A 24,252-nucleotide genomic window follows, 5' to 3' on the forward strand; every position below is an offset into this window, starting at 1 on the left:
CTACCCTTGCTGCTTCTTTTTAAGATGAGAAAACTAGGGCATCAGTAAGTTAGGTAACCAGCTAGTGGCTCAGCCAGATAAATGTCCTCTGAGCTGGTTTCCTTTCCCCATGCCACATAATGCCTTCATTTGCCCTATTAAGTATATCCCGTAAGCTTTCTGCATTCCACGATCTCTACTTTTGAAAGGAACATAGTGCCTCTCTCCTCCAAGAAATAGCTAAAATAATTTTTATAATACTAACATTATAATTAAAATGTAAATGGTCAGTTACAAACATTGGCACTTCAGTGGGTCTAGACCATTCATAGTCATTTTTTTTTTAAATAATTTTGTTTTGTCTTTTCTTACAGGGTCACATGGGCGATAATGTGATAGGACAAAAAGGAGAGCGGGTAATTCAAATACTGGGGTTTATTTGTGGGCAAGACATTGTAAGTCTCAGAGCAACCAACCTATACATCTCAGTCACTGAGTGACCCTGAAATAAACGTGTGTGTTTGCTCTATCATTGGCTCTATCTTCTCACCGAAGAACCAACAGGGAAGGAGCATCTGTCTTTCAAAAAAGCAAAGGTGATGTTGTTCAGCTTTGCATTCCTGAGTGTATTTGTGTTTAGGGTGTGAAAGGATTGACAGGACCCCCTGGACCACCAGGAACGGTTATTGTGACGCTAACCGGCCCAGATAACAGAACGGTAACTCTTCCACTTTATTACTAGGGTTGTGTCTTCTCACTTCTGGGGGGAGGTCCTTGCGATCTTTTTTACCTCTTTTATAAGTTCCGTCTAAGCCCAGTTCAGCCCTGCCTGAACCTCTGGATTATATTTTATCCCCATCTTTTACTGGAGAACCAGAAAGCAATGAGACAGGGATGTGAGGCAAGATCAGAGGCAAGCAGCTTCCAAGATTCTAGAAGGTGGAGCCTGGATCTAACTTTGCTCACCTCTTATCCCCATCCCTTCTCACTGTTCCCAACTCAGATGGGGATTCAGTGAGTATGTTTGAATAAATGATAACAAAATGGTTATATGGCTCTGATCCAACTGGATAGTAATGACCTAAAGATATGGGTGGACTAGACCCTAAGGGGCGCCTGGGTGGCGCAGTCGGTTAAGCGTCCGACTTCAGCCAGGTCACGATCTCGCGGTCTGTGAGTTCGAGCCCCGCGTCGGGCTCTGGGCTGATGGCTCAGAGCCTGGAGCCTGTTTCCGATTCTGTGTCTCCCTCTCTCTCTGCCCCTCCCCCGTTCATGCTCTGTCTCTCTCTGTCCCAAAAATAAATAAACGTTGAAAAAAAAAATTTTTTAAGATATGGGTGGACTGGTATTGTAACCAACTGAGACATTTTTATCTGCCATTATAACCCCAGGGGCCATTTGGCCCTAATTTCTCTCCCAGGACACTGTGACCCTGTTTTTTGACATTAACATTTGCATTTTGTTCCTACCATGGGGTAGCTGGAAAGACCAGGGTATAGAACTGAATTGAATGCTCAGAAAAAGTGAATCACAATATAATACCCCAAACCTAGACACTAGGTTGATCCTGGAATGCCTGGGATGGGGGGAGGGAAGTGAGGGGTTAACTAACAATTTTCTTGTGGAAGAAATAAACACAAATCATCCTTTTTAAGACTTGTGATTATTTTCAATAATAGCTTGATTGAAATATAATTCACATATCATAATTCACACATCCATTTTAAAGAATAAAATTCATGGGTTTTAGCTATAATTAATTTTAACAACATTATTGAAATATAATTTACATACCATGAAATTTGCTCTCTAATGTACAATTCAGTGGCTTTCAGTGCATTCATGTGGTTTACAAGTATTACCACCTGCAATTTTAGAACACTTTCATCACCTCAAAAATAAACTAAAAATAAAATCATTTTTAGTGATAGAAATTATCAAAACAAAAACTGAAAAGAGTTAAAGCAAAACACGGCAAAATTTGGTATAATCAAAATAATAACTCTCATTGAAGATTGGAGAAAAATTTACCTGAGGAAAATAACCACTTTTAAGAGGTAATTGACAAAAATAAAACTAATAAAGTCTAAAATTGTATTGGCTAGAAATTGACAGGAAAAAAAAGTCTTATTTTGACAAAATTCTAGATCTGGAAGATTTGATCAAGGGGGAAAAAATCAAGTTTGAAAAAAAACAAAAAAACTGATGCCCCAAGAGATGATTCACAAGAGGAAAAATACAATCAATAAAATGCAATTAGGGGGCAAACAAACCTGATTAATGGAAATCAAATTCTCATCATAACATATACTCAGAAAATGATCCCAATGAAAATAATTTCTGTATATTAAAATGAAAATAAGATACATTAAAAATGATTTGAATGTGCTTATTGAAAACTGATGCAGGAATTAAATTGGTTGAACACAGTTTGATCCAAAAGATAACTTTCCTTAAAAAAAAGAAAAAAAAAGTCTGTGTTTAGTTTCAACGGGTTCACAAGTATAACATTTGAAATGTGAAAAACAATAATGTGTCGTGTTAACAAGAGGTACATAAGTACTTTGTAAATCCAGTACATTGAACGGATAGAGAAATCTGTAAAAGCAGTAAAATCTTATTTGATCTGTGTGTAATGACCTGAAATTGTTTTTGTAGCAGGACCTCAAGGGAGAGAAAGGGGACAAGGGAGCCATGGGCAAATCCGGACCTCCTGGACCCTCAGTAGGTCATTTACACTCATGCTGTTACCTTGAAACATAAAGTAGAGCCTTAGTGCCTATTTTGATATACGATCTACTTTTACATGTTAATATTTACTAAAGCATGATAGTATTTTACTGCAGAGGTCATGAGTATACTAGAATTATTTTACACCTACTTCTAGCTGAAATCCCTACGCTGTGGTATATGTGCCCAATGTCACCCATCTTACGATTCATCTTCAACATCTGGTTTTTTTTTTATTATTATTATATAATTTATTGTCAAGTTAGCTAACATACAGTGTGCTCTTTGCTTCAGGGGTAGATTCCCGTGATACATCACTTACATACAACACCCAGTGCTCATCCCAACTAGTGCCCTCCTCAATGCCCATCACCCATTTTCCCCACCCCCTGCCCTCCCACCCACATCAACCCTCAGTTGGGTCTCTGTATTTAAGAGTCTCTTATGGTTTGCCTCTCTCTCTGTAACTATTTTTTTTCCCTTCCCTTCCCCCGTGGTCTTCTGTTAAGTTTCTCAAATTCCACATATGAGTGAAAACATGATATCTGTCTTTGACTGACTTATTTTACTTAGCATAGTACCCTCCAGTTACAGCCATGTTGTTGCAAATGGCAAGATTTCATTCTTTTGTCATTGCCAAGTAGTATTCCATTGTGCCTATATATGCCACAGCTTCTTTATCCATTCATCAGTTGATGGGCATTTGGGCTCTTTCCATATAGCATCTTGTATTTTAGCATTTATTTTTAAACGAATACTTATAAATAAGATTTCCCTCTTAGATGAACCATGATTTTAACATTTTTAAAATATAACAGAATAATCAGAAGGAAAAAGTTAATGGCAATCAAGATAAGTAAAAAAAAAAATCAATAATATGTACAATTTGATATAACTCTCATTAATACAGGGACCACCTGGGGAATCTTATGGAGCTGAAAAAGGTGCTCCTGGAGAACCTGGCCCGCAGGTAAATTGGGAAATTCAGTGTCATGTGCAGCCTGTATTAGTAAATACTCAGGACTATTTAGGAAGCAAGTGTAAGATACCCATCTCAAACTAGCTTAGATTTTTATAAGTTTTTTAAAGATTTAGGAAATATGGAGTGCCTGGGTGGTTTAGTCGGTTAAGCGTCTGACTCTGGCTCAGGTCATGATTTTGTAGTTTGTGAGTTTGAGCCCTGGGTCCAGCTCTAGGCTGACAGCTTGAAGCCTGGAGCCTGCTTCCTATCTGTGTCTTCCTCTCTCTCCGCCTCTCTCCTGCTCATCATGCTCTGTCTCTTTCTCTCAAAAATAAGTAAATATTTTAAAAAATTTAAGAAATGAGACTTATTTGTTCAAGTAGCTGAGAAGTTTAAGGCTGAAACAGCCTTCAAGGACTTCAGAGCCTGAAACAATATGGCGGGGGGCGGGGCCCTCCATACCATTTCTCCCCCTCTGTGTGCATTGATTGGCCTCATGCTCTCCTTTGACAATGACCTTCTTCCTTGTAGGTGGCAATAGAGAGAAAAGGTGAGAAGTTCAGATTAATGGCATCCAAGGAGATGGTGTGTTTCCCTGTGGCCATTAATAAAACCCCAGAGAATCTCTCTAATTGACCCAACTTGGTTCTATGCCTCACTCTGGAAAGCGAACTGTGGCCAGGAAGAAGTTTCCAGGGTTGGCCAGACCAGCGGGGTCAGGGTTATTGTGACTGAGAACCCCATCAGAATCACACAGAGTGAGGGAACGGCCGCTCCCCAAAGAAAATGGGACATGCTGTGACATGGGTAGTGGGGACACTGAAGTCGCCAGGGTCCACTCACCCGGCCAGCTCTATTTTTAGAAATATTTAACCACATATATTGTGTTTAAATTCTAAAAATTTTACATTGAGAAAAGTGTATATTTTTCTAAGAAAAAATAGTATGGTTTTTATTCTGTCATGGAGAGTAGACTTCATAATAGGTCATCCAAAAGCCCCGTCTGTTTAGAACACTGCACCCTATTTTTATAAGTATGTTCAAATACAGGCATATCTGCAGTTCGGGGAATGGCCAACATTTCGAATAGTTTGTGAACACCTCTGTCTTTCTAAGCTTTTTTGTCCACTCCTCTGCTTTTTCAAGTTTTCTTCCAAGCTTGGGTGGATAGTATTAGATCTCACTGAAGCTTAGCTCTTAATTTCCAATCTTCCTTCCACTGACCACCCCTGATTTCCCCTTCTGACTGGCTCTGCCTTTCCCACCAAGAGAAGGTCATACGTGTTCCATGATTAGTAGTGTTTTTTTTTTTTTCTTCTAACAAATGGGTGGGGAGTCTCAGTCAGGCTCTCTTGCCCGAGGTCGAGAGGAGACGATCGTATCATTTAGGTTTTCCATATTTATTAAATGATGTGTTTTTGTTTTAGGGAAAACCTGGAAAAGATGGAACCCCTGGTTTCCCTGGCACTGAGGTAAAGACCTGATTTGGCCCATCGATGTTATTGAAATGTCAGTTCCATTCGGTGAAGAAGCACTCTGGGGAGTCATCAGTAGTTACTAATCTAGAAAAAGCATGTGGCCTTTTAAACCTACATTTGAGAATCAGAGTGCAACACCCTCACTGTGAAGAGAGACCATCTGAGCCATCCTAATTTTTCTTTGCAAAAAGGAGTTCCAACTGCTCTTGCTTCCCACAGAAGAAATTGACCCGTGGGCCTTCTGACCCATTCTCTCTGCCCTTTTCCACAGGGAGCCAAAGGCAACAGGGGCTTCCCTGGGTTACCAGGGGAAGACGGCATTAAGGTAATGCCCTCTCTAACATCCTCTTCTCCAGGCTCTTTTAACTGGTTGGCTTTTGCCCGCCCTTTCCCCACCATGCCCTGGAAATAGGTACAAGGAATTGCGACCAGTGTTCATTAAAATACCTTAGTTATATTTGTTAAGAGGAAGTGAGGGATGTGAAGTTTGCATGGACACCTGAAGGGCAGTTTTGTGGGAAAGATATAAAACTCGCTCTGTGTGGCAGAAGCTGGCTGACACAGTGACCAGTGAGATTTAGTTTCCTCATGAGGAAGGAGCTGGAGAAGTCCTGCAGGCGAGGGTTTCAGGTCATCGGAGGGCAAGTGTAGGCTGAACCCCGTGAGTCTCAGCTTGGGTCATGACATGCTGAAAGGTCACGATTAATGAATTGTGCGCTGTAGTCCGTTTCATGCGTTGCCGACAACATGTTACAGACATTTTCAAATAATTGTTATGTGTAAGGATATGTGCAGATTCAAGATGTACCCTATAATAAATAATATCACTTCCTGTCCAATTCTGAAAATGCCCTCTTGAGTAGGTAAGGAAGGGGGTGGGTTACAGGTGAGTTGGGACAGTGGGAACTGCATATAACTCACAGCCTGGTTTTGCCGTGCCTGAGATCTGGGCGAGAACGTGGGAATGTGTAATGCATAGAAACACCCTCTGAAGGTACTGGCACGGAGGGAATCTGGAAATCACTAGAACCACAGCTGCTTCTCAGGACCTTGTTGACAGGATTCTTGCCCCAGATGTGGCCCTCCAGGGAAATAACCCAAAGTCAGTTTATTACTTAGCTGTGCATTTTGCTTTTTCAGTATACCAAATGTATAGATATTTTGGATTAATGTACTCACAATTTGTAACTGTCTTTCAACACAGGGGTGGAAAGGGGACATTGGCCCTCCAGGATTCCGTGGTCCAGTAAGTGTAACTAAAGACAATGTCCGGTTGTCATGGGTGATCAAGTCCTCCAAAGCATCAAGGAAATTTTGAATCGGCGTCTCTCATTAACTGTTAAGATAGAGATGATAGTATTTACTTTTTTATCAAACCAAGGGAGAAAATAGCTGTTGTCATTTTTTGTCCATTTGACAATGGATAAATATTTCTATTTGGTCCTGTGTGGTCTCTGGAAGGCACTAGCAATGCCCACCCTCGGCGGTGGGAAAGAAGAAAACCTTTGTTCAATCACACATGGCCCCAGGTGACCTGTGGCCTTGAGCAGAGCAGGAGGGGTGCCGTGGAGGTCAGCTGGGGTACCCAGGGCAGAGGGAGCGAGCTCCACCCACTCCGTCTGGGCATGGGTATATGACATCCTGCACTTCTGGGCAGCACGAGCCCAACCAGGGCCAGCAGAAGCCACTGACCCCAAGCCCAAGCTCCGTCTCAGCAGGCTGTCTCCTCTCTGCAGTGTGGATGTGGATTGCACTGATGTCTGTCAGCTCCTGACTGCAGAGATAGAGGACATTCTCTATTTTGTGACCCTGTCGCTTAAGGAGATGAGTAAAAGAGATCTGGGCTCTGACTTCCGGTATCCCTTGGTCTCCTGCCTTAAAGGACAGTGGTTCTCACGTTCGATGCGCTGAGTGGAACTGCCATTCAGAAAGGACGGTGGTAGGGGGAGAGTCAGGGGGTGGGGGGGAGGGGGGTCCCATTCCTAACACCGTTCTCAGACCCCTTAGCCTAAGTAATTTAACTAAGTAAATTTAACTAAGTAATTTAAGTAAAGTAACCGGAGGAAGGTCCTGGAAATTCTCACCTTCACACAACAAATAAGTGACTCAGATGCAAATAGCCCCAAAATACTTTTATGGAGTTGCTGGGAAGAATAATTGGGCCTTAGGGTGAAAGCACTTAGCCAACCCTTGGCAGGTGCACATATGCCATTACGGATTTTGATGGAGATTATTATATTATCATTACTGTTATTATTGTGAGTTATTTTTTGTGACTGTGTACATAGTGTTTAACCACAATACTCTTGTTACCTCTCTTTTAAACAAGCCAGCAAAGTCATGGGCCCCGCGCAGCATACAGGAAAACAAAACAAAAAACAAACCTTTTCTTTTCCCCTCTTCTTTCATTTAAGATAAATGTACCAAGTTCTAAATGAAATCTCCTTGCCAGTTGCGCTGGAGAGGAATTAGCATTCCCAGTTTGCTGTGTGTATGTGTTTTAATTCCAGTTTCTATTATCGTCCTTGGAAATTCTGCTTACGAAGTAGATGGTTAAAGACCAACAGTAGGTCCACTGAGCATGTCAGAAACAAGAGTCCTCAATTATTGCAAGTCATTGGTATCCTGAAATTTAAAGAAACAATCAGAGGATTTTTTGATGTGTGGGTCCCAACAGACTCTGAAATAAAGTTAGCCCATGAGGACAAGTGTTTTTAAAAAGTGAAATAGAATAGGGCCACCTGGGTGGCTCAGTCAGTTGAGCGTCCGACTTCAGCTCAGGTCATGATCCTGCGGTTCGATTTGTGGGTTTGAGCCCCGCATCGGGCTCTGTGCTGTCAGCCCAAGAGCCTGGAGCCTACTCCTGATTCTGTGTCTCCCTCTCTGTCTGCTCCTCCTCTCTCTCTCTCTCTCTCTCTCAAAAATAAATAAACATTAAAAAAAAATTAGGTGAGATAGAATATACTGAAAAATCAGCATTGATCAAATGTCAAAATGGTAAGTCACTGTTTGTGAAACTTCAATTTCTACATACATATTCACACATATCTAGATATGTATGTATGTATATTTATAACTATGAGTATGTGAGCTGGGTCACATCATAAAATGTATTTCTAGTTGAAAGCCCATGAAGTATATGATACCATGATACCAGAAACATCAACTTTTATCTTTACATGTATCCATTATGTACATATGACTACCATATTTCTGCTAACACATAAACCTATGAATTCAGGAAGATAAGGAAAATATCATTTGGGCCAAAGTAAAAGACATTGGAATATGGCATTTGGTGAGCTCTCCATAAATAGCTATCTTTTCTCTTTATTTGTTCCTTTTTCCTTTAAGACAGAATATTACGATGCATACCAGGAAAAGGGGGATGTAGGAATTCCAGGCCCACCAGGCCCCAAAGGAGCTCGTGGCCCACAGGGTGAGGATAAATTTCTTCCTAAAGCGTTCGCTGCCTATTTCCCTGTGTTTCTCTCCAGGCAACATGTAACATATGCTTATAGACCTAGAATTTGCAGGGAGCAGGGGAAGGAGGGGGGAGGGGGAAGAGAGGTCTCCCAATTTTCGTGGCCTCCTAATTTTCATACTTTTATATGAATATTCCATAGGTGCTATACCACAGAAGGTAGTTAAATTCTTTGTGTGTGCAAGCATGAAGTTCAAGTCGGACAAGAAAACACTAATAATGGCCAGAGAGCAGGAGGAGGGAACGTAAAGAATCAGCAATCTTAGTGGGATACAAAAGAAAAAATGGAGACCCTGAAAAACCGTAATTTGACCAAATCCATATAATAGTGACAAGAAGGGACTGAAACCTGGGGTTTCCCAACTCCTGGCACCATGAAGCAGAGTCACATTTATTAGATTCTGTCCCTTTGGGTAGATACATTGGAAAGGTCTAGGCCAAGAGCTCTCCTCTCTGGTTACACATCAGAATCCCTGGGAACTTTTAAAAACATGCCAAGTCCCATCCCTGTGATTCTGATGCAACTGTGTGGAGGTGAGGGCGGGGAGAGGGGGAAGGCTGAGCACTGGTAGATTGCAAAAGCTCTCCAGATTATTCTAGTGTGTAGCTGGGATCGAGAACCACTGATCTGAGGCAAATTATTGATACATACACATAAGATTTCAAAGGAGAATTTCACTCAAAAGAGTAAAAATACCTAGCATTCTTAAATAAACGGACAGAGAAGTATAGCTACAGACACAGATTTTTTTTAATCTGATATATGGTCACTACAAATCCCTTCCACGTGTCCAAGAATGAGAACCCCGTGCGATGTCATTGGAGATGGAACATCATCTTCTAGCACCTGAACCGTTCCAACCAAGTGTCACATACACAGCAGGCTCCTCGTAGACCTCTGCGGAATTGTTTGAAGGTGCAGAGGTGGCATGATTCACTTTTGAATGTTAGGCATCTAAGACTAGTTCCTTCTCTGCGGTTTGTCTCAATCAGTGAAGTTTTCCTTTATCTCTCTCTGTGGGAGTAGAGAAAAAGTATGAAAATATTTATTATTGATTATTACGATATTGTCACCCAAGATTTCAAAAATGGGGGGAGGGGAGTGTTTATATCCTTGCCAGCGATTAATTACTGTTACGGATTTATAGGTCCCAGTGGTCCTCCTGGAGTTCCTGGAAGTGCTGGTAGGTACCTGCGTCTCAGGGCATCAACAGAAATGCTCTTAAAAGGAAAATCACCTTTGCACTGCTTGCATAGGACAGATGTTTCACTAACGGGGCCAAAAGTGTTTCCAGCTTCCTAATTGTTAACTTTGTGATTTACAGCCAAAATGGGGGTGGGGGGAGTGAAAATGGACACAAAGTAACTTAGAAATGCTTTTTTTTTTTTTTTTTTTTTTACTTCTCAGCGGTTGTAACTAAGTGTAAGACAATAACTGAAGCCTCCAAGCTCAGAGGAGGCACAGAGATAGAAAACAGTAATTTGCAGTCATTAGGCTGGCTAAAAAAAGAGAGTTTTCATAGTGTATCCCATGTTGCATAAGATGCATACATTATACTATGTATATATATGTATATACAGAGATATACATATATACATAGAATATATATATATTCATGTGAAGTTTTAAATTTCACAGTACATTATTTACGGACATGCAGACAATTCCATAAAGTATAAAAATATCCATGAGTCACTGGAGTGGTTGCCTCTTGAGAGAGGAAGACGAGGATCAAGGACGTTTAATCAAGGATTAACCTCAGTGGCTTTAATTGTAACTGTAATGCCATCACGTGTCACTTTGTAGAGGAAACGAAACCATGAAAAAAGCAGCAAAGATTTGATAAGCCCTGCTGTCGATTATAATTTTCTCTACACCATGTTGTGTATTAAACTATTACGTAATTATTGAAAAAAAGAAAAAAAGAAAAAAAAAGAAAAAAATAAACTATTATGTAATTTTGAAAATGAATTAAAATTAAGCAGATTGCAGAACTATATGTATCTTATAATCCCATTGTTAAAAAACATAGATAAACGGATAAATAGTATGTGTATTTGCATGTGCATGGAAAAATACACCAAGTTGGAATACAAAAGGATGTATCAGAGGTCTGGCCAAAGATTAGGGAGGACTTTCTTCTCTACTCCCGACCCCCCAAGTAATGAATCAGCCCCTTTAGGAAGCAGCGAGTAAAAGTTACAAAGCTCTAAAACGGGCATCAAACAGATGGGTTTGCTTTTATGGCAAAATCTTTATGGTCAATAATCAGAAATAATCAGTCATTACCCCTGCTGGTTTCATAGCCCTTTGGTGGTGAGGTCTCTCTTCTTCACAGTTAAACTGCTTGCAGGGCAGAGATTCGACACTTACCCCCTCTTCATGTCCGTGTCACCTTATGAGGGACAGATGAGCTTTGTGTCACCTGGCTTGGCTTCTCTCCCAGGAGATGCCTGCCTCCCCCCATCACGCCCTTTTACAACTAAGACAATTGGCTGTGGGAATAAGGTCCAGTGACAGCAGTCTCTCTTTCTCATTTGGGACACTGAAAGATTGGTATCTTCTAGTCTTTAATGAAAAAACATCCACAAAACCGCATATACTGAAGAATTTATCATGAGGTTCTTTTAAAGAAAAAGACGACAGTGCACCCCTAACTCGGTCCCAGTCCCTTGTAATACATTATATAAATTACCTCATGGAACTGGAGCCTTCTGAGCTTTGCTGACCTGTGATCGTTTAGCAAAGCCACAGATGAAGGAAGGAAGATATTCTCTCTTCGTTTTATATGTTTTATATACCTCTTGATGGGGCAACTTTTATTAATAAGAACATATTACATTTTGCAATTGAAAGATAACATGTGTGAATCGGGGAAAAATTTTAAATATGCTAAAATGATTCTTTTCTCCAAGGGTCGTCGAGGCCTGGCCTCAGAGGAGCCCCTGGATTCCCAGGCGTGAAAGGAAGGAAAGGGGAACGAGGACCCCCGGGAAAGAATGCAGTGGGGCCTCCTGGGTCCCCGGGTTGTCCTGGGGCACCAGGCCCCGTAGGGTCGCCGGGATACCCAGGACCACCAGGTAGGTACCTAACGGGGCCCCTTTTGTGGCCATGGCCCAAGTGACAGATGTGTGCAGATCAGTGGCGATGGAGAAGCTTACTTGCAGCTTGGCCATCCGTCCGTGTGGGTCTTAACAGCCATCTTCCTGCTGGTGTTTCGTCGCATTGACTGTGAAAACAGCTCTGGTGGAATGGTGGCTTTGCAGGTGCAGCAAAGCTTTAGGCTGAGTTCCCACGGAGGGCACAGTGGGGGGCAGGAGCAAGGGGGAGCGAAGCAGAGAAGGGGGTGACCAAGTTTGCCACTGCTTGTTCAGTCCCTGGAGAATATCCTCCAAGAAGCTGTATTAACTTTGTTTCAGGACAGTCTGTCCCAGAGGAAACAGAGGCAAGAATTTATCCACCTGTTGCTATTAATCATGGGTCAAGAATATATCCCACGGGACCAGACTAACCACCCCCCCTCCCGCGCGTGCGCACGCACACCCACACACACACACACACACACACACACACACACACACACACACACTTCCAGGCTGTGTTGGCATGGCTCCCAGGGCATCCTATGCCCTGGCATCAGCGTGTGGGCTGGAGGTGTGCAGCAAGGGCACGAGGCAAGATCCTGCCAGGTCAAGTTGGGGCAGAGACCACAGAGCTGCCGCCTGGAGGATGCGAAGTTCTGGAAGTTCTGATGCCCAGGGGTGTCCTCTCCTCTGCATCAACCTGTAAAGGCACCTAGCACTCTGTGTTGGCCGGTAGGCACACACAACCTCGGAACATGTGGGTCACTCTTTGTGTCCCAAACACCTCTCTGGAAGCTGCCTTGTAGGTCTTGTGTTTTGTACTCAACCCTCCTAATAGCCTTAAGAATTTTCTACCTGTCAAGGATTTTTGTTTGTTTGTTTGTTTGTTTGTTTGTTTACCCATTTTGAGGAGAGAGGGGGAGAGGCTGCATGAGTGACGGAGGGGCAGAGAGAGAGGGAGAGAGACAGCCCCAAGCAGGTTCTGCACAGTCAGCAATGGAGCCCCACTCAGGGCTCGATCTCATGAACCAACTGTGAGACCATGACCTGAGCCAAAACCGAGTTGGATTGCTTAACCGACTGAGCCACCCAGGGGCTCCAGGAATTTTGTTTTTAAGAAAGGAAGGATGTATTATTTATAGATAGTACGATTATAAACTTGGAAAATCCAAAAGAATAATCTGGAAAACTCTTAGTGTTAATAAGACAATTCAGGTAAATGTCTGGCTATCTGAGCAATATTTGAGAAAGAACAGAAGCTTCCCTTTGGGCCAATAGCTATTTAAGAAACTATCCCATTAATAAAAAGATACAATATCCAAGAACAAAAGCTGTTAAGCTATGGCGTGAACCAACGTGGAAAACAAAGCAAAACTAAACTGAAACGTTTCACCGTGTTGAGGATTTGAACAATTTCTAGTCCTCTGAGTCTTTTTCAGGATGTGGGTTTAGGATGCTCATGTTGCGGAAGATGAACCTGATGAACCTGTTCTTGGATATTGTATCTTTTTATTAATGGGATAATTTCTTAAATAGCTGTTGGCCTAACGGGAAGCTTCTATTCTTTCTCAAATATTGCTCAAATAGCCAGACATTTACCTGAATTATTAACACTAACATCTTGTGGCTAATGAGTGCCACAGTCGGGGTGCTGCGGTAATACAGCCCCTTCCCTGGCACACCATGCATCCTCTCCCCTCCAAGACAACGCTGGCTTCCTATCTTTTGCCAAACAACACCCGTCTGCCCTTCGAGTCGCACCTTCAAGTTCAAGCCCAACAGGGAGTTTTCACTGAGCCCACATCCTGTAACACCCGAGCTTATCCAGTAGGAGAGTTTTTCACCTTACCTGTCATTGTCAGTTTCCCCTGCAAGACTCAAAGCTCTTGGAGGTCAGAGATAGTGTCTAGTTTGCTGTTTTAAGCCGAGAACGTAGCACAGGGGGGCTGGAACGTTGTAAGTACTCAAGTATTTGTTGAAATGAGTATGACAGGAGTATGAAAATGTTTAAGTAAATACAAATGTATCAATGTGTAAATACACATATGACTACATTAAGTATAAAACTGCCGTTAGATTTTATTGTTTAAAGATAACTATCCAGTCATTCTAAAGACATAGAAAACTGGATCACAAAACGAACCTTCCTTTCCAAGTCAAACAGACATTACATGGACCACGTTCCATCTCAGTTAAATGTTTCCACTGGTACCTTGTTGCTCTGAAATTTGGGGCAGCTATAGGTACCATTTTCAAATATTTAGTTTCATCAGTATTGCCTTGTGCCTACATTTGAAATGGCAAGACCAAAAATTTGGTCATAGAACAGAAAAGCCGAAGAGAATGAGCTGTTTGTTGTCACATTATAGTAGCATCTGCTTGTGGAAGGACTGGAAAGAGCTTTCTTGAAGACCCACATTAGGAATGAAAGGCTCAGGGGCACCTGGGTGGCTCAGTCAGTTAAGTGTCTGACCCTTGATTTCTTTTTTTTTTTTTAACTTGTTTTACTTTTTATTTTTTTAAATTTACATCCAAATTAGTTAGCATATAGTGCAACAATGATTTCAGGAGTAGATTCCTTAGTGCCCCTCCCCCATTTAGCCCATCCCTCCTCCCACAACCCCTCCAGTAACCCTCAGTTTGTTCTCCATATTTATGAGCCTCTTCTGTTTTGCCCCCTCCCTGTTTTTATATTATTTTTGTTTCCCTTCCCTTATGTTCATCTGTTTTGTCTCTTAAAGCCCTCATAGGAGTGAAGTCGTATGATTTTTGTTTTTCTCTGACTAATTTCACTTAGCATAATACCCTCCGGTTCCATCCACGTAGTCGCCAATGGCAAGATTTCGTTCTTTTTGATTGCTGAGTAATACTCCATTGTGTATATCTACCACATCTTCTTTATCCATTCATCCATCGATGGCCATTTGGGCTCTTTCCATACTTTGGCTGTTGTTGATAGTGCTGCTATAAACATGTGGGTGCATGTGTCCCTTCGAAACAGGACACCTGTATCCCTTGGATAAATGACTCTTGATTTCTTCGGCTCAGGTCATAATCTCACAGTTCGTGAGACTGAGTCTCAAGTAGGGCTCTGTGCTGACAGCGTGGAGCCTGCTTGGGATTATCTCTCTCTCTCTCTCTCTCTCTCTCTCTCAGAACGAATAAATAAACTTTTTTTTTTTTAATTTTTTTTAATATTTATTTATTTTTGAGACAGAGAGAGACAGAGCATGAACGGGGGAGGGTCAGAGAGAGAGGGAGACACAGAATCTGAAACGGGCTCCAGGCTCTGAGCAGTCAGCACAGAGCCCGACGCGGGGCTCGAACTCACATACCGTGAGATCGTGACCTGAGCCGAAGTCGGACGCTTAACCAACTGAGCCACCCAGGCGCCCCTAAACTTTTTTTAAAAATGATGAACTTGGGGTGCCTGGGTGGCTCAGTTGGTTAAGCGTCCGACTTCAGCTCAGGTCACGATCTCGTGGTCCGTGAGTTTGAGCCCCGCGTCGGGCTCTGGGCTGATGGCTCAGAGCCTGGAGCCTGCTTCCAATTCTGTGTCTCCCTCTCTCTCTGACCCTCCCCCGCTCATGCTCTGTCTCTCTCTGTCTCAAAAATAAATTTAAAAAAGTTTAAAAAAAAGTTAAAAAAAAATGACGAACTTGATAGATGTGAATAAGCAATACAGAGAAAACAGATGATATTCTGTCAGAACTTTTTCACTCAGTCTGTATTAGGCATCTACTATGTATCAGGAAGATTCAAGGTATCCAAGATATATAGAAAAATGAGATTTGACCCTTTGCCTAAAAATGTTAAAAGAATAGTCTTGAAATAATTAGAAGTAACTGAATAAAATAACACGAGTTGATTATATGATGAGAAATAACCATATAATGAGCTTTCAAAGAATCACTGCACCAGTATTAAAAAATATCACTTGTGTGGGCCCCTGGGTAGCTCAGTCTTAAGCGTCCAGCTCAGGTAATGATCTCACAGTTGTGAGATCAAGCCCTGCGTCCGTCCCCATACTGAGCATTGGGATTCTCTCTCTCTCCCTCTCTCTCTCTGCCCCTCCCCTACTCACACACACACACACACACACACACACACACACACGCTTGCTCTCTCTCTCTCTCTCTCTCTTTCAAAATAAATAAACTTAAAAAAATCACATGTGTAATGAGAAAGGAAAAGCTGGTCAACATGCTTCAGTCTTCAGTGTAGACGAAACTTCGAAAGACTCAGCTTCTAAAACAAATATGGGGGAGTGCGTATAAAATAATGCATAGTGCAGAAACGTGCTAATTGAACAAAAACACATAAAGAGATAAAAAATCAAGTTCTGGTGTTGTCTTTTTGCAGGTGACATCATTTTTCGCAAAGGTCCACCTGGAGATAGTGGACTTCCAGGCCCTATAGGGTTTCCAGGAATCCCAGGAGTCGATGGGCCCAAAGGTTGGTTCAGTCAATGGTTGTTCTATTCAAGTAAGCCATGCTCGTCATCATTACTGTCCCCATTTGATTCCTTCCCCACCAAAACAACAATGATCCCAAACTGCAGACAGTCAAGGCTGGCCTCTTTTCCAGAAGAATTACCTCAAAGTTTTCATTTATCTATAAATCAATCATTTATTTAGCACCTGTGCAATAAATTGTTGGATGTTCCTGGAATATGAGTATTACCCTGCACTGAAGGAGAGAGGTGGCTGTAATACAGGATGTTTTATGCTTGACTCAGGATTTCCTCTGAGAACATTAAGAAGGTCAGATGGATAAAGTAAGCAGTTCTAATAGATGAATGACTTTTTATTAATATGTACAATGTCTGGGGCCCTTGGGTGGCTCATTTGGTTAAGCACCCGACTCTTAATTTCGGCTCTGTCATCATATCATGCTTTGTGAGATCAAGCCCCCGAGCCGGGCACCATGCTGGCAGCGAGGAGCCTGCTTGGGATTCTCTCTTTCTTCTCTCTGCCTCTCCCCACCCTCAAAAATAAATAAACTTAAATATATATATATATATAATAAAATAAAAATCAACAACATAAAACAATGCACAGTGTCCTAGATGATTTTCACTACACACACACACACACACACACACACACACACATTTTAATGTAATAAATGATTGTGTGGTTAGGAAGTATCTGTCCTTTTTGAGGACTAGATGTGGGTTTATGAGTAACAAGCTGCTATCATTACAGGGGAACCAGGCCTCCTGTGCATCCAGTGTCCTTGTGTCCCAGGGCCTCCGGGCCTCCCAGGATTGCCGGGGTTAGACGGCATGAAAGGAATCCCAGGTACAAAAGGGTCAGCTCCCTGGGTGGTTAAAAAAAAAGGTATCAGACTTCTGAATGTCAGTGATGGGGTTTCCCTGAATTTGGAGATTTTCAAACGTATACTCAGTTAACATAAAGTAAGCCGAAATAACACAGAAACTGGCCTTTTCCCCTTTTCCGTTTTAGTTGCCTAATTCTAGCAAACCATGGTATTCCCCAGGAATCGTAGACTGGGGTTCCTACAGGGATCCAGCAGGTAACTTGGAGGAGTGAGGCAGCCATACCAAACACACACCACTTTTTTCTTCCATAAAGAAATAAGCTCTCTCTCTCTCTCTCTCTTTTTTTTCTTAAAAGACACAATTCTCTTCAGTCTGTTTGGGGTTTTTTTGTTTTTTTTTTTTGTTTTTTTTTTTAATCCCCACTTTCGGTAGAGTCAGGGGCATAGGCACTGTTTCATTCAGGACACAAGTACAAGGGCGCCTGGGTGGCTCAGTCGGTTGAGGGTCTGGCTCTTGATTTTGGCTCAGGTCTTGATCTCATGGTTCTTGAGATCGATCCCTACATCGGGCTCCATGCTGACATCGCAGAACCTGCTTGGGATTCTCTCCCTGTCTCTCTGCCCCACCCCGCTCACACTCTCTCTCAAAATAAATAAATAAGCTTAAAAAAAAAAAGGATACAAATGCAATAAAAAAAAAAAAAGCACACCAGTGGGAGTGGAGAGGACTGTGGTAAACTGGAAGGCACATTGGAGGGGGCCATCGTGCACCAGCTCCGGTCTGTTGTTACTGGCAGCACTTTAGGCCCGTGTTGATAAATCTTCCAATTTTTCATGAGAAGAAAGAAACTCGGGTTTTTAGCTGAAATCTCATTTTTTTTTTTTCAAAATTTGCTAACTCCATTTTTGAAAGAAAAAAACCATCCTCTAGGCCAATATTCCGCGAGCTAAACAGAGCCTGTGTTGCTTCTCTTCTGGACGTCCGTGCCAGACCAGGACTCCCCACCCCACAGGGTTGCTTCAGACTGTCCACTGTCTCTGCTGTCCCACCTCCCCTTTCTCGGTCACAGAACTGGCCATGGACAAAAATCTCGAGGTAGAGAAAGTCTCTGCTCATTAGTTGGGTTCCTCTGCCGCTGGTACCTCTCCCCTGGCTCCTCAGGGCCTCTGTCACACGGTTTCACGTGCAGTCCTGGTTTTGCCATGACCACCTTGGTCTGCTAGGTGTCGTATGGACCTCCATGCCTATTCCTCACCTCAGTCCTACAGGTAAGTGCTGTCATTGACCCCATTTGACAGATGAGGAAGCTGAGGCATAAGGTGGCATAGCTCATAAGTGGTAAAGCCTGGACTGAAATCCACTCTCCTCCTGAGCCATGCTCCTGCTCTCTACGCTGGCATCCTTCAATCGCTGTGCCAGGGGCTTCCCTTTGAAGCAAGTGAATCCAAAGGTCTATCTGGCAACACCGATCAGGGAATATTTGTATGTTACCACCATCGGGTAGACATTTGCATTGGCACAGGGGCTTCGGGAAGTGGGGTCACCGTCCAAAGAAGAAATGCTAATGGTGGCAGATGCAGGCACTGTGGCCAGCTGAGAGAGGACACGCATTCAGCCAGGGTCCTTTGCCACGCTCACATCATTCCTGTTCCTTTGTAAATGCCTTCGTTACTTTGCCATCTCTGCCCCCTGACTCTCTGAGACAGGCTTGAGAGGGGAGAAGCGGGGGAGGCAAAGAGGGGGTGAAGGGTGGGTATAACGGGCCCTCCGTCCCTCATGCTGTTCCTATTCGGTGCCTAAGACTCTAGGTGAAATGTTCTATTAAAACAAAAACTGACAGAAAGGGAAGGAGCAAGGGCGACAGGGAGGGAAAGAATGGAAGGAAAGCAATGATTATTTTTCTACATTCCCCGTGAGTGACCCAAGGGTAGAATGTGGGTGGGCAGCTCGCTGTTGCTGACCCAGTAGTTGTGTTGTATTTTCCTTGATTTCTCTACACTTGACATACTACAGGTGCAGCTCAAAGAAGATACATAAACAGTGAAAGCATCTGGATTACTATCAAAAAACATACCCTGACTCGAATCTTGCAAAACATAAAATCGGAATATCCATTTATTAATACATTGGCTTGAGATCCGCCCAAAAGACCCTCTAAAGGGTCTTTACAGTATATCCTTACGGATACACTTACATGCATATAGGAAGCGTAAAATTGTATAGCAACTTGGCAACGGATTCCCAGAGCCTCAGAAAAGTTTGTGTCCATTTTGTCTTGTGCTTACGCTTTTAGAAATGTATTTAAGTTATTAGAAAAATCTGGAGCACTAACTATCTAGAGATATTTACTATAACATTGTTTACTACAATGTTGAAAAGTTGAAAAATGATCCAAATTCTAAAATAGCAGCTGGCTGAATAAATGTTGGTTGATCCACACATTAGGCTACTCTGCGGCCATTTAAAGCGAAGCTATAAATCTGTGTTTATTGACATATGTATAGATTCCAAAATGCCATGTATACATTCAGCACGTTATGGATATAAAATTTAAGAGTGCCATACATCAAAATTTTAGCAAATATTGTCCTCTGGTGGTAGATCTATAAGTGATTTTTATTCTCTTCTTTCTGAATCTGTTTTTCACAAGGAGCACATATTGCTTTTTTGATCAAAAAATAAACCTGTCTCCTTAAAACTATAAAGACAAGAATTTTAGGGAGGCAAGCATTTTTTAAATGCTTTTTTTTTTTTTACATCATCTCTTATTCCAGTTATTTACTCTCATCCCCTCCCTGCCCTCTGTGTTTTGAGATAGAAATTGTCTTTCTTTCCTCAGAAGAAAGCAGCCTATTTCCTGCAGCTCCTGCATTACCTGGGCTACTCAGAGTTGGTATTCAACAAATATTTAATAATTCACTGCTTTGCAGGCGGACAAGGGCCAACTGGCAGTAAAGGAAGCCCAGGGTCCCCAGGAAGTGCGGGTCTTCCCGGATATCCAGTAAGATTTCATGGTTTGGGAGCTTTCGTTTCGATTTGGGTAACGGCACGTTCTGGAAGTACAGTAGCACCACACATAGGTTATCAGTTTGGTGCCTGGCAAAGAGTACTTAATATTAGAGCATTTGATAGAGACCTGGTTAAATGAATAAATGCATGATGTGTGAATAAGTGAATGAATTAATGAACTTTGAATCATTTAAAATGGATCAGAACTAGAAGCAGATCTCTGGTTGCCTGGGCTGCGGTTGGGACAGGGCATGACTACAAATGGATCTGAAGGAATCCGAGGGAATACCGGAAATGTTTTAACACTGTATTATGGCGATCGTAGCATAAATGTACAAATGTACTAAAAACCATTGAACTGTATCCGTATAAAGATATATCTTATGATATGTAAATTATACCTCGATAAACTATTAGAAATTAAAGTTTTGACTATCACGGTGAGTCAGAGAGTTATACAGAGATATATATATTTCAATCAAATTATCCATAGATGCATGTTAAAATTTCCAATATTCTAACGGAATCTAAGTTACGATGATATCTGTGTCATATTGACCCATATTATTGTGTGTGTTGCATTGAATTGTGCTAACTGAATTCCAGTTTTGAAAGCAAATAGAGAGGGGAAAAGAGCTTGAAATTATACTTGTAGGCTAAAGAAAGTGTCTGAAAAATATCCATGTGCATTACACTTGAAAAATTCTGGTTGACTTTTTTTTTAAGATTGGCACAAGAACAGCTGTACCCAATTGCAATGCAGACTCGTTTCTGTACCGCCCTAGGGGTTCCCGGGTGCTCAGGGGGATCCAGGACTTAAAGGAGAAAAAGGGGAAGCACCTCAACCTGATGGACAAGTGGGTGCCCCAGGGGACCCTGGGCTCAGAGGGCATCCTGGAAGAAGAGGCTTGGATGGGATTCCTGGAACCCCCGGGGTAAAAGGATCACCAGGACCTAAAGGGGAACCGGTTGGTATCTAGCAACTTTTTTCGAATTACCCTCCCTACAACTGATACGCTCTGAAGTTACCACATTGGGTACTTTCCATTCATAAAATCCTTGGCCATTCAGCACAGTGCGTCCCTCTAACCGCACAATGAGGCATCTTCAAATGAGCAGTACTAACCCCAACACATGTGTGTAGTATTTTGACACATAGGTAGCACTCAATGGTGCTTTTAGCCCAAACAAAATTCTACGTCGATAATGACCTTGTCTCCTACGCGAGTTACAATTCCACATTTATGTCCAATGAGTTTATAGACTAGTTTAGAAAATGATAAACAAGGGAACGTTTTGATCAATATCTTGAAGGCAATATTCATTCTTTGAAGTAAAAATAAATGCATAAAGCACAATTTTAGGAGGAGGTTAGTCAAATAAACAGATCAGATGTTTTGTCCTTTAAAATAGTTAAGCTTAGGTAAGTTCTCTCTTTTCATGGGATAGGGATAGAATGTCTCACATGTGCACTTGAGAGATTCCTACGGGGATCTATTTGAAGATGTCAGGGGGCAGAGGCTGAGCACCTCCCCCGGTATATACCAGTGTCTCCCAGAGTTCATCGGTGTTATCCAATTAAAAGAGTCCCACCTCAGACAGGAAAACTTGGCAAATAAATTTAAACATTTGTTTACAGACCCATTAATATCAGAATAAAGTGTGGCTCCCCAAGATCTAGATGTGGCCTATAATCTTCGTTATACCTTTTTGACTACAAAATACTTTTGGGCTGAGAGCAGCTGGCAGGGCCAGTGCTTCTCAGACTCTGGGAAACAGCCAGGCTGTCCCCCCACCCTGGGTGGTAGTGATGCTTACAGAGGGACAGAGTCTAGAATTCTTTTGGTTTAGCACTAGTACAGTTTACATGATGCTTCCATTTGCGTCTTGCTAATTCTTTATTAAGTTCCAGTAAAAGTAATGTAAGAAAAACCTCAAGGAGATAATGTGTTGAGTCTTATGCCCTGTCATTATGGAAGAAGGAAAAACGGACAAACAAAAAAAAACATAAAAACACCGAGTCACCCAATGATCCTGAACAATGAAAAATCCAGTCAAATCTATTATTTGAGGCCATATTGGGATGGAAGAAGAACTCAATTATTTTGTCATATTTAACTTGTTTAAAATACGCAAATCATCTCCAGAGTTATGGCCCTATGCAATTACAAAAAGATATTTTTTTACAATTTTATTATTTTATTCAATTTAAGCTATATAATCATGGAAAGTCAGTATTTTTACAGTTGGTATAAAACATACCTCTTATATAGCTTTCACCATTACCATTAAATCTTAAGACATAATCTAGCAAAAGATATTTCATAAGGAAAAAAATGAATACGGTCTATCTGGACCTGAATCTCCTTTGTAATGAAAACACCCGGTAAAAAACAAACAAATAAAAGTTTGCTGTGCTGGTTTTAGTTGAGAAATACGCTACTCACATGAATGTTAGCTCTACAGCTATTTGAACTGTTGGCTGATTTGAACAGAGTCTTAGGGGCTGTTCTACGTATGACATCCCACCAGAAGACACAAGTGCGTCTCGAGAGGCTTCGAGTGAATGAAATGTTGCTGAAATCCAAAGAGCACAGAACAGCAGAAACCATAGAGCGGTCTCATTTTAGTAACAATTCCCTTCAAATACCTGCTTTTTGATTCAAAATTTTCTCATTGGCTGCTTATCTGGTACTCGTATTCATGGTAAGATTAACCCGTGGAAGGAGATACTGGAATGAAGCACCATCCAAACATATTCCTGTTGTCACAGGCCCTGACTGGTGAGAAGGGGGACCAGGGTCCTCCAGGGGATCCCGGCACCCCTGGGCCCCCGGGACCTGCAGGACCACCTGGACCACCAGACTATGGACCGCAGGGAGAGCCTGGTCCAAAGGGTACCCGAGGAATTCCTGGAGCCCCCGGACCACCTGGAGAAGCCGGTTGGTTAGTTTTCTTTCCAGTCCTGTTTTCCTATGGAGTGGGTCTATGGTTCCTAGAGCAAGTAAAGCTCCCTCAAGACTAAAATGATGTATAGAAACTTACTTCCAATAAGTAGAATATGTCAACTCATAGACACTCAGAAAGAATATGTAGGATATGTCAGAGAAAACGTATTTTCTCTGTTACTGAGAAGTTCAGTTGAAATTTCCTAAGATAGTCTATCTCCATATGCTAAACAGAAATAGATGGAATCAGTGGCAATCAGTTATGATAAACAAAGGGGGGGGACAGAAATCTGTGAAATTGATCCTGAGAAGCCCCTCCTGAGTCTCAAGAGTCCACTAATGTTGTTGCAAATTTATTCTTTTGACCCATAATCCAGTAGACGGTTTACAAATAAAACTTCAAAATATCTAAGATAAACGAAGAATAGTTTTCTGACAATAGTCCCAAAGCCTCAGTAACTTTTGGGATCCACGTGTACTGAACATAGTTGGTGGATTCAGGAGGGATCTGATCCATCCCCAATGTTTATCCGTGGCAGAGAACATAACGGAAGATAAGAATTGCACATTGCTGACAGTTTTCAACAAATAATGCCACCATGTCATTTCTTACTTCTAATATCACTTTGAAGGGTGAGACTCAATAAACTAATGGCCTCCAAATTGTTTTATAATATCCCTTATCTGTAAAAAAAATATGTAAGTGCCTCTCCCCAAGCATTTCTGTATATTTTTTACATTGTATGCATGCATTTCTGTCCACACATGTGCGTAAAGCTTTTTTTTGTGACTATATATATATATGTATATATATACACACATATATATGTATGTATACATATGTATATGTGTATATATATATGTGTGTGTGTGTGTGTGTGTGTGTGTGTGTGTTTCTTCGGCACCTTACTTTTGAGGCTGCTATTCTAATCCAGGGATTGGCAAACCATGACAGCCCATAGTCTACCAGCCTACCGCATATTTATGTATGATCCACAAGCTAAAAGTGGTTTTTATATTTTCAAATGATTAGGGAAAAAATCTTTTGAATAATACTTTGTGGTACATGAAAATTATATGAAATTCAAGTTTCAGTGTCCATAAATAACGTTTTCCTAGCACGTAGCCACCCTCATTCATATCCATATTGTTCCTGGCTGTTCTCATGCTGCAATGGCAGCGTTGGGTTATGGTTATAGAGACCATTTGGACCACAAAGCCCAGATTATTTACTATCTGGCTCTTTAGAGAAAAAGTTTTCCTGATCTCTCTTCTAATCCATCTTCAAATCTTCT

The 24,252-nt window shown here is 41.8% G+C and overlaps 1 protein-coding gene across 2 annotated transcripts in view; it reads left to right on the plus strand.

Annotated features, from left to right (window-relative positions):
* COL4A3 (collagen type IV alpha 3 chain) overlaps positions 1–24,252 on the plus strand; it is a 136,570-nt gene that overhangs the window by 78,705 nt on the left and 33,613 nt on the right. Inside the window, exons 12-26 of one of the 2 annotated variants that reach the window (XM_086719792.1) lie at positions 354–395; positions 620–697; positions 2,638–2,703; positions 3,620–3,679; positions 5,098–5,142; positions 5,420–5,473; positions 6,353–6,394; positions 8,503–8,587; positions 9,781–9,816; positions 11,549–11,713; positions 16,079–16,171; positions 16,924–17,019; positions 19,931–20,001; positions 20,795–20,977; positions 22,783–22,951. In XM_086719792.1, coding sequence (XP_086575918.1) covers positions 354–395; positions 620–697; positions 2,638–2,703; positions 3,620–3,679; positions 5,098–5,142; positions 5,420–5,473; positions 6,353–6,394; positions 8,503–8,587; positions 9,781–9,816; positions 11,549–11,713; positions 16,079–16,171; positions 16,924–17,019; positions 19,931–20,001; positions 20,795–20,977; positions 22,783–22,951 — 1,285 coding nt within the window. The remainder of the gene's footprint in view (positions 1–353; positions 396–619; positions 698–2,637; positions 2,704–3,619; positions 3,680–5,097; positions 5,143–5,419; positions 5,474–6,352; positions 6,395–8,502; positions 8,588–9,780; positions 9,817–11,548; positions 11,714–16,078; positions 16,172–16,923; positions 17,020–19,930; positions 20,002–20,794; positions 20,978–22,782; positions 22,952–24,252) is intronic. The other variant, XM_086719793.1, reaches the window with a different exon arrangement.

The sequence above is a fragment of the Puma concolor genome, chromosome C1 (genome assembly GCF_028749965.1).
Source record: "Puma concolor isolate L17-30 chromosome C1, mPumCon1.1.hap2, whole genome shotgun sequence".
Classification (NCBI taxonomy): Eukaryota; Metazoa; Chordata; class Mammalia; order Carnivora; family Felidae; genus Puma; species Puma concolor.